We start from the raw sequence: 10,937 nt of genomic DNA, 5'->3' as shown, positions 1-10,937 counted from the left end.
TAGGTATTTATCTATGAAAAATAATTTAAAAAATTAGATCAACCATGATGTCACCTCTGCATGGTATAAATTTTGAAAAGAGATAATTTTCTTGTGTTAATATTGTATGATTTTTGAAAATGAATATTATGCATATTCACCCCTGCATGAGTTTTTTTTGAATAAAAAATATTTTGTTGCTTTTTGAAAATAAGATGTGGAAATTTGAATTACTATTGTTATGAAAAATAGTATGATCATGCTATGGAAATCAGTTATTGTAGAAATAATGAGAAAATTTTTTTAGTTAGACTATGATCTAGGTCTAGCCAACGAGCTGATCGTTAGCCACACATTAGAAATGCATTTCTCCTGGGCCTAACCGATCGGAGTTAATCACTAACAGAATTAGTCCTCCTGAGCCTAGTCAGTCGGAGCTAATCACTGGCATATGCTGTTGCATCGCGTATTTCTTATTTTAAGACTAATCTCTTTATCTTGTTGTGGGGCTAATCATGATCACATGAATCAGAACTAGTTTCTTTCTGGGCCTTGTCAGTGGGGCTAATCACTGGTACACATCGATGGATCGGATATTCTGTATTCAGGAGCTAGTCTCTTCTGAACTTTATCATGGGACTGACCTTAATCAACGAAGACTGAGAGAGATTTTTAAATCTTGCTGTTACACATGGCATAGTTTGAAAATTTAAATTATATTGGTATTTGTATCTGTTAGTATGTTTGAAATTTTTTTTTTTAATTATGCTTGATTTCTCAGAGATATTGGTAACTTATTGAGCCCATAAAGCTCACTTCCTTTTTTCTGTTTTTTTAGATCCAGAAAATTCTATTGAGCTTGGGACCAAGCAGTGAGGAGCATAGGATCTTAGAAGATTTCGCTTAGTTTATTTTTGAATAAATATTTTGATCTTAATTATAATGAGATATTAAAGAACTATATTTTATTTGAATAAAAATTGTTGGATTTGCTTTTACCATTGCCTAAGTTAGATTGATGACTGAGAAAAAGATAGACCTGACATATTCTTTAGGATCTTGTTCTAAAGAGTATACGGCCATCACGTGTCCGATCCAGATGCTGGATTCGGAGTGTGTCACCAACATTATCAAATTATCAATAAATCAAGTGAGCACTCCTCTAACCACATTGAAACACTACAATCTGGGTGATATCATCAATAAATCCTGGATACAATACCACCAACAAATCAAGTGCAAGACATCATAAGTTTAGAAATTCCTCAAGAGGTGAGTGTAATGCTGATACCGGAACAAGCCAGCCCATTTAATTGGGTACTTGACGAACTTATAATGTAATTCATGATCTTTCAATAAATTCTATCATATGTTTTTTTCATATCAACTATAAATTATAAATAAATATATTTTTTTGGTAACAAAATAAAACAACTTTTTGAGAAGGAGCTTGTGAATATGGTATTATAGCATATTGGTCTCAGCAACTGAGGACAAAATATATCATCCTATGAAGCAATGCCGGCAATAATTGGTAGGTAGAGTCCTATTTTGTGGCAATGAAGAAACTCTGGCAACACCGGACTTACCATGCTCACCGATTTTGTTGTTGCTAGCTAAAGAAAGATGATCACTACCAAAGGTGAGATTACTATGACTTTCTTTCATTCTTTCTTGGTCCTAGGAAACACGGCCGGCCCTGGGGCGGGTCAAAGCGGGCGACCGCCCCAGGCCTTTTTTTTTTTAATCTGGGTAAATCAAACGCCTTCTTCCTCTCCCGAGTCCCAGCACCCCAACGGCTTTTTTGGATAAATCAAACGTCTTCTCCCTCTCACAATCTGTAGCTCCTCTCCCCCACCTCCTCCTCCGTCTCCGATCTTTTCATCCTATTCTGCTGTCCATCGGTGATTCTTCTTTATTTTGGACGTCAAAAATCAGATCAAAATCCATCAAAAAGTCAAGTAAATCTCTCCAATCCTCCTCTTTCAATCTGCTATGAATAATTAATATTTAAAATATATCAATTTTTAATATTTTTTTTTTTATTTGGCCCCAGGCCTAAAAAATATCAGGACCGGCCCTGCTAGGAAAGTTATGTGAGCTAAGAGTTGTTTTCCTTTTTTCTATGTTTTCCCCCCTCACTTAATGCCTGAAAGGGCCCAGATGGAGAACTCCATCTTTTATTGGGATGAAGGCATGCCGCTCAACCATATCATTAATAAAATTAGAAACCCACTCAAATGAACAAAAGAGTTAAACACCTCGGTTATTATTTCTTTAACAAAAACATAAGTAAAAAGCAAACAATTTACTAAGATTACATAAATTTATATAATGTTTTTTAGAACAAAAACTCGTGCAAATTATTATCAAATAATTCACCAATTTTATCATGAGCGCCTCCAAACAAGAAACCCAATCATATGAACAAAAGTGTTAGGATACTCCGGTCATTATTACTTTAACAAAAGCATATATAAGCTGAAAATAAACAATTTAGTAATCTTAAATAAATTCAAATAATTTTTTTGAGAATAAAAATTCATGCAAACTACAATCAAATGAATCATCAATTTTATGGCACCTTCAGATGAGAAACCCAATCAAATAAGGAGATTTTTTTTTATCACAACAATGAGGGAGAATTAAACATCTAGGTTGTTATTTCTTGAACTAAAGAATAAGCAAAAGTTAAAAAAAAAAAAAAATACTAATAGTAAATAAATTCATATCATTTTTTGAGCGATAACATTCATGCAAACTATGATTGAATAATTAACCCATACAACACCAACATTGCATCAAGATAATTTCCATCACAACGATCTTTAGGTTCATTAATAATTATTAGAATAGGCCAAAGAAGCTCTTTTGGCCCTATCCTTGAGCCAAGAAAAAATGATCCCAAATCCCAACTCCACGGTCTCCTGCGGCTCTCCAATCAACTGATGCCACATTCCCGGCAAAATCTCCAACGTCTTGTCCTCACTTCGCGCCAACGCGTACACCAACTCGGCCGAGTCGGAGTCACACACCGAGTCCTCCTCCCCATGCAGCACCAGCAGCGGAAGCTCCAACTCGCTGCACCTCCTCCCAATCTCCTCACAAACCTTCAGAAACTCCCACGCCGTCGATGCCGGCGGGTGCTCGAACTCCTGAGCTCTTGGGCTCCTCCTCACCAACTCTTTCTTCCAATTCTCCTTGTATGACCTATCCACCAGAGACTCCGTTACCGTCACCCTCCAATTCGGCGTGATGCACGCCACGAATGGCAGGAGCTTCTCTAGCGGCCATGGCGGCTTGAACTTAGTTGACACGCCACACATGGCACCGTTTAGGATCAACCCGTCCCACTTAGATTTTTGTTTGAAATAGACAAGCATGGCGATGGCTCCTCCAAGAGACTCACCGTATAAGAAGGCCGGGAGGTGGCCGTGGGCCGACCGGACCGAGTCGAAGAATTGGATGCAGTCATCGATCACCGGACCGATGGTCGGAATGTGGCCTCTGGGGCCTTGGGAATGACCATGGCCGGGGAGGTCAAGAGCGCAGGCCAGGAACCCCAGCTTGGCGATGGCGACGGCGGTGAGCTGGAAAATCCAGCTGCTCTCCGAATTGTAGCCGTGGACCATCGCGACGATGCCGTTGAGCTTGACCGATGGCGAGGCTGGACGCCAAGTCTGGGTGAAGATCTTCATGCTGTGCCTGTTGAGCATGTGGGCCTCCTGATGGAGGATTTGGTGCTTTTGGTAGAACTCTTCTCTAGTGAGGCCCCCATAGGGGCTGTTCTTGTTGGCTTGGTGTATGGGATGATTCATATGGAGGTAAAGGAGGGACTGTTGGTATTGAGCTTGAGGGATGAAGCCTGGCTTTTGTGCTTGTGGGAGTGGTAGTGTTTGGGACTGTTGGCATTCAATAGTGTTGGGGGGCCGTTGAGTTCCCCAGGCCTAATTTTTATGCCTAATCAATGTGGATGGTTTGAGAAAAAGACATGCACCAGAAGATAGAAAGACTTTTGAGAGCTATTAGTTCCTCTGTTTTGAGACAGGCATTTCAAGGAAGGATATCACTGAGGTAGCTTATTTTGATGGCATGAAAGAGAATACTATCTTCAATCAATATTTTACACTCTTGTAGGCCATCTTGTTGATTTAATACACTTATATTTGTTTTGTTTATTGGTGTTGAAAGAAATATGTGGGTATTCTAGAGAAAATCGTGGAAGAAAAGCAAGGAATTATCCCATTAAAGAACATGAGTGGTGGCCTATAAGAAGATGTTGCTTGAGAAAATTATATAGCATTTCTTCAAGTAATATCATTCTTTAAGTAAAGAGTGGTCCCTCTATGTGTTTGCGTCAACCATGCACGCTTTGAAGAAAATGATTTCAAATGGATATATTGGAAAAATCTATACAAGTTTAGTCATATCATAGAGAGCATGATGTGCAAAGGAAATAAGACAGGTGACCTCTCTAATTTTATAGTTCTGGTGAGCTCCCAAGGTAAATAATTAACCGGAAGATTCTATTGCAACTCCTCACATAACCTATTACTTCATACTCGCAAGTTCATTCAGCTAGTATGTAAATTCAGGTTCAAAATTTAGAAACATGCAAGCCCAAAAGTTCAGAAAGAATTCAAGAAATCAAAAGTAGTTATAAATAAGAATATAATGATATCATACGCCTGTCGAAAGCCAACTCGACGGGAACGTTTAAGCCACTAGATTTGGGCCTACTCATCTATATCAATTATTTCTACCTCTCCATAATTATTCTGCATTCTTCCTCTTCATGTGTGAGCCGATTTTTGACTCCCTCTCAGGTCCAATCAACCACTCTCCAATCAGGTCCTGTACACAATCACTCTTTTCAGTGCGCTGCATATCACAATTCCAGTCCAAGATCTACTTTTCAAGAGCCATGCTTCATCATAGCATGTCACTGATTTTCTCTTTGATGTAAGCATATCACTGCTTCAGTCCAAGAGTTATCTACTATCCAAAAGCCATATTGTTTCATTATACCTTGCAAGAGTTCTCTCTCCCAAGAACCATGCTTAAGCTTGCACCATAACCCAATGCCTTGCTCCATTGAGTCCGTTTACCACATCCACTCAGCATGAGCTGCCCATGCTGTCTTTACCATTTTGGAGAGTTTGCTCAAGATCATTATTGGTTTTGATACCACTTGTCGAGGGGATATGAGTCTATGTCCAAATAGGAGAAGGTCTTGATATACGTATTAGACCCACAACATAATAATTAAATCCTTTAGTCTTTAGGCTCAAGTATCTAAATCAATCCTTGTCTCTCCTACTAATTATTTCATATTAGAAAAATCATTTCAATAGTCATCCGCCCCAACAGCTACTCTCTACCACACTTAGCACTCGTTTGGTACATGAGAAGAGAATAGAGGAAAGTATGATCAATGGAAAAATGGAGAAACTCTTTGTTGAGTTCTCAAAAGAAACATGGAAAATTAGCATTTCCATGGAAATAAAATTTTTATATTTTATAAAAAAAAATCTATATGGGATATGAAAAAGTCCAATTCCTATCCGTTAGAAATTGAGATAATTAATTCTTTCTTTCAAATATGCTCTTAAGCTTAAGATCTTTTCTTTTATTAAGGACATAATAGATAATTTATATAACTTTCTTAGGAAAGTAGATGCTCAACCGAATACGAGATATTTTGAAATATGTCACTCCCTATAGTCAATCAAATATACAAAAACTATTTTCTTAGGTATCATATATCCAATTGTATCAGCTTCCCAGAAAAAATATCTCAATGATGAAAATTTTTTTCCATTAACTAAACATTCTTAAGTTTATGTTCTCAAGAATCATGGCCTAGCCTATGCTTTGATTGAGCACCTTCAACAACTTCATTGACAAAGTTTGCCCAAGATTATCAACTGTCTGCTCTTATGCCATTTGTTGGAGAGATATGAAGAGTCCAAGTTCAATCAGACTTGATGTACATTATTGGAATCTAACTTAACATAAAATTTAAACTATTAGGTTCTGGTCCAAGCAATTATATCAGTTTTGTCTCCATTTATTATTTGATGAGGAACTAAAATCTCACATATCCTTAATAGCTATAGATAAATATAATTAATCTATTTCATTTTGAAATGATAAACAAAGACAAAAACCATAACAAATAACATTGTTATTACATAAGCCATGGTTACTTGTTGAATAAATTATGAATATTCAATTAGGAGTTGAGATTAAGCCATCAATATTTCATGAATAAACCATAGAGTTCATGAACCATTATTTTGATGACTTAACAATAAAAGAATTCTTTAAATAAAGAAAAATTGTAAATAATGCAAGGCTTTAGTAATTTGAAAAATGCTATTAACATCTTAAAGGTCACCATGCTAATACTTTGTTGATTTTTTTTATAAAAAAAAATTCTTAGAATTTATCCCTTAGAGTACACCTTTTGAATAATTATATGAATACATAGAGTTAGTGATTTCATCCTAGATTACTTTAATAGGCTAAATATCAATCAGGCCATCCAAGCTAAAGTTAGAAGATCTAACCTAGCTAATTTTTCTAATTAATCAACACTCTTTTGTACTTTAATTTCAAGCTAGGCCATTGTCCAACAAGAATATTATGTGTAACAGCCTGAGTCTGGACCTAGCATGATGCAAAAAACCAATTGGTATGTGTGTAAGAGAGAGACTTGTGGTGCTATGCAACCATGAATAAGAATTTGTATGGCTGTCCATTTACCATACACTCCTGCACAAAATGATTTCTGCTTAATAATCTGCTTATGAGTTCTCTCTCTCTCTCTCTCTCTCTCTCTGAGAGAGGAAAGCCACTTCCAATTCGTGAGGTGGCAACGATAAAAAATTTCTCTTTGGTTGCAATTATATATTAGGTTGCATTTGAAAGTCAAATAGGTTAACTCAAAATAAATTAGTTGATTTACTATTGTTCCTCTCTACTCCAAAATAATAATAATAATAAAAATATTACATCTTACTTTATAAAGTAATTTATTCTTAGATTAAGTGGAAAAAGATGTTTGAAAATTAGACCAACATTTCAGAAATAACTATTCTACCTTTCTGAAGAAGTGATTTAATTCAAATGTTTCAAATAAATAATTGATTGAAAAAAGAGAGAATAATTCAACTAAATAATTTCTATGCCCTCTTAGTTCGCATTCAAATATAGTTTTAGAATTACTTAATTTACCATTTATTGCAAGTATGGGTGATCCGATCGAAGAGAAGGAAGATCTCTTCCAATCTGCTCAACTCGGATCTCTTCAAAAAAAGATAAACTTTTTTTTTAAAGTAAAGATCAAATTTTTTAAAAAATATTTTTATCAATTAAAAATATGATACATATCCTCTATTTATAAAAAAGAGGTCCGTCTAAATACAAATTGAGTTGGATTCCTCATTCTAGTTCTAAAGGTATTCTTTTACCTAAAATAGACGTATCTAGTAGAAATAATTTGAAAAAAAATAAAATTATTTGGAAGATAGATCTCAACTTCTACCTTAATCCTATCTTTTGTCGCTCTACTGGATTTTTTTCGGATTGAGAGCTACACAGTCAAAATCTTATTTGAAAAGAAAATTTTCAGGTTGATCAATCAGTTTTAAGGCTCAGATGAAAAAAATTTAGTCTAATATTTAGTTCCTATTGAGATTATTTTAAAGTTGTAGATCTCGAAAAGATATTCAATTTGAAAGGAAAGATCATCTCAATTGGACATCATATGATCAAGTTATCGCCTCTTGAAGTTTATCGCATGATTTGATTTCTTGATGTAGTGAATCTTGCTCTTGGATTTTATCTAGCTCTACTCGTAGTGCCCGACGTGATCTATATCAAATATTCGTAATGCTGAAAATGATCCACATTAAGTTTGGTAATCATCTTGGACATCCATAATGGTCAAAATGGTCCATATCGAACTTGATGATCCATTTAGATCAGAGCTCCCTTTATTTAAAGATTAGCTCCTACTAAATCAAAATTGAATGTAAGAAAATGCTTACTTTTCTACCTCACTATTGAAGTACGATTGACTTTACTCGAAGATAGTTTCTAGCCTTGGTCTTCTTTGTTAGATGATAGATCTTGATCTCTAAACATAAGAGGTAATTTCACTATAGGAGTTGCTGGTGCTTGTGTAGAAAGTACTGCCAATCGAGGTATGACTTAGATGAGTTAGACAATCTTCTTCTTTAGGTATATAAAATGTTCCTTTATCTTGTCATCTATCAAGGTAGAACTAGCAACCATACTCATTTTTTGTCCTTCAATATACTTCAAGCATGAATAGCCATTCTCCTTACTACTTATATTGTTTGCACTTTTGGACCTTCCATAAATGTATAGGACCGAAGCTCTGATACCAATTTGATCCAATCGGAGAGAATGAAGATTTTCTTTAATCCGTTCAACTTGGATCTCTCAAAAAAAAAAAGATAGAAGAAGAGGAGAATTTTCGAAAGTAAAGATCAATCCTATTTTCTTTCTCTTTTATTTGTTTTCATTGATTAAAAATGAGGTATTTACCTTCTATTTATAAAAATAAGGTCCGTCTCAACATAAATTGGGTTGGATTCCTTTCTAGTTCTAAAGAGATTTTTTTACCTAAAATAGATATATCTAATAGAAATAATCTGAGAAAAGCTAAAACTCTTTAGAAAGTAGATCTCAATTTCAAATCAACTCTACCTTCTTTCGCTCCATTAGATTTTTTTTAGATTGGAAGCTATGCTTGATCAAAATCTTATCTAAAAGAAAATTTTCGGATGGATTAATCTATTTCGAGGCTTAGATGAAGAAATTTTAACATGATTTAACCTATTTTGGAGCTGTTCTAAAGTTGTAGATTTTGAAAGGATACCCAATTTGGAAAAAAAAAAAAGATAATCTCAATCGGGTATTGTATAATCAAATAACTGCTTCTTGAAGTTTAGCACACAATTCGGCTTTTTGATGTGGCAAATCTTGCTCCTAGATTCTGTTTAGCTCTATTTGTAGTAGCCGGTGTGATCCACTTAAATTCTTATAGTGACGAAAGTGATCCACATTGAGTCTGATAATCTTTCTGAATATCCATATTGAATAAAGTGGTCAACATCGAGTTTGATGATCCATCTACATCAATAGATTTTGTCAAGTTGTTAATCCCCGTTGATCTATAGCTGGCCAAGCTAAAAAAATACTATTCTTTAAGTGGTGTCACCATTTACTTGTATCAGTGACCAGCCACCACCTTGTGCAACAAGTATTGATACTAAGTAGGCAAGGAACGTTTGATCAGTCCTAGCCTGGAGAACCTGCACTATAATCTTTTGTATGCTGTTTTAGTACACTGTCAAAGGAAACTAATGTTATTAGCTTTTACGCCAGGAGGGAGTGAAAAAGGGAACCGTTGTGTACAGTACAAGGGCTGCCCCAACTATATATATATATTTGGCATACAAATGCCTTTAAGGTTGATGGGGCCCATGGTACGCAAAGACATTTATGCGTTCTCCTCCCCTCGCAGGTCAAAAGATTTTTTTTGGTGTTTTATTTGGAATGTTTTGTTGGACACTACGGCATAGCTTTAAAGTATACAAGGTATATTGGGACATGTTCTATTAGAGGGAGAAGGACTTTCAGATGGAAATAGGCATAGGTGATTTCTATTCTAACCTCTGGTGAGAGTAGTTTCATTTTTATTTTGATTCTAAAAAAAAATAAAAAAATATTTTAATCCTCCAAAACTGAATTCTTACTCCCCTCTAGCATTTAAATTTTTTTTCGATTCTAATTTTAATTCTAATTCCTATCACAAACTAAATGCACCGTCATTATGTTGTCAATACGGATGGAAAAGTAATATGGAGGCATAACTTTGTACCAATCTTTAATAGGTTGTATCTGATTAATAATTAGAATTAAAATTAGAAGTAGAATTAGAATGATTGAAATAGAAATCGAAATAGTGATACTCTCGATATGTTTGATTTATGACTGGAATCAAAATTAGAATTGAAATGAAATTTGAATTATAGGAGAGAACAGAGATTAGATTTTGGAAGATTAGAGTATTTTTATTCTCTCTTGAAATCAAAATGGTAAGACTGTAAATGGGTTGGGTTGATCCATGATCCCATCCGATTTGACCTGCATAAACCTGATCCAAACCGTCTTAAAGGACCCATGGATCCGGGTTGGATTCTAAAATAGGACTCGTTTCATTTTTCGGATCGGGTTTGAATTTACTGAATTTGGATCCGATCTGACCCGACTCGATCTGACCCGTAGAGTCTTTTGGATTGATTTGGATCTTGAGATAAATGATTTGATCCGACTCGAACCCAATACAAGACCCAACCATGATTACTTTCTTTGATTTTCGTTCTCTTCTATTTTTTGAATTTCAAAGCTTTATTCCTTTTTGTCTCTTTTATTTCTTCATTTATTTTCATAATTACAATGTTATAGCCCAAACCCGTTTCAGCCCACAAAGCCCAAAACAAAAAAAAAAAAAAAAAAGGAAACAGGGGAATTCAAAATCGGGAAGAAGACTCCCGATGGGAGTCTCCTTCTCCGGCGAAATCCGAGCAAAGATCGAATTCCTAAGACCCCTCGGAGTCCTAGGAATTCCTATAAGAAGACCCCCTCTCTTTAGAATCGATTCATCGGTCTTTTCTTCCCCTCTTTCTCTCCGATTTTCCCGAAGAAGAGCCGCGGGCGCAGTTGGTTCCTTGCCGTGTTTTCTCTCCGACGAGGTCCCAGGAGGTCGTGGTAAGTCCTTCACTTTTTCCTCCCTTCCTTCCTCTTTCCCCCGTGTGTTTGTGCGCGGTGGCCGGCGACGAGCGTCGCCGATTTTTGGTCGGGAACAGACTCTGTTTTTTGGCTTATTTTCCTTGAAATCCCCGACGCCGGCGATCGGGATT

The 10,937-nt window shown here is 35.8% G+C and overlaps 1 protein-coding gene across 1 annotated transcript; it reads right to left on the bottom strand.

The window, feature by feature from the left end:
* Positions 1–2,816: 2,816 nt before the first annotated feature.
* LOC105046714 (caffeoylshikimate esterase) lies at positions 2,817–3,695 on the bottom strand. The gene has a single exon (XM_010925388.4). It carries the CDS (start codon positions 3,693–3,695, stop codon positions 2,817–2,819), a length of 879 nt encoding a protein of 292 aa, XP_010923690.3.
* Positions 3,696–10,937: the final 7,242 nt, after the last annotated feature.

This window comes from Elaeis guineensis, chromosome 6, assembly GCF_000442705.2.
Source record: "Elaeis guineensis isolate ETL-2024a chromosome 6, EG11, whole genome shotgun sequence".
Taxonomy (NCBI): domain Eukaryota; kingdom Viridiplantae; phylum Streptophyta; class Magnoliopsida; order Arecales; family Arecaceae; genus Elaeis; species Elaeis guineensis.
This window is presented reverse-complemented; position numbering and strand designations above follow the sequence as displayed.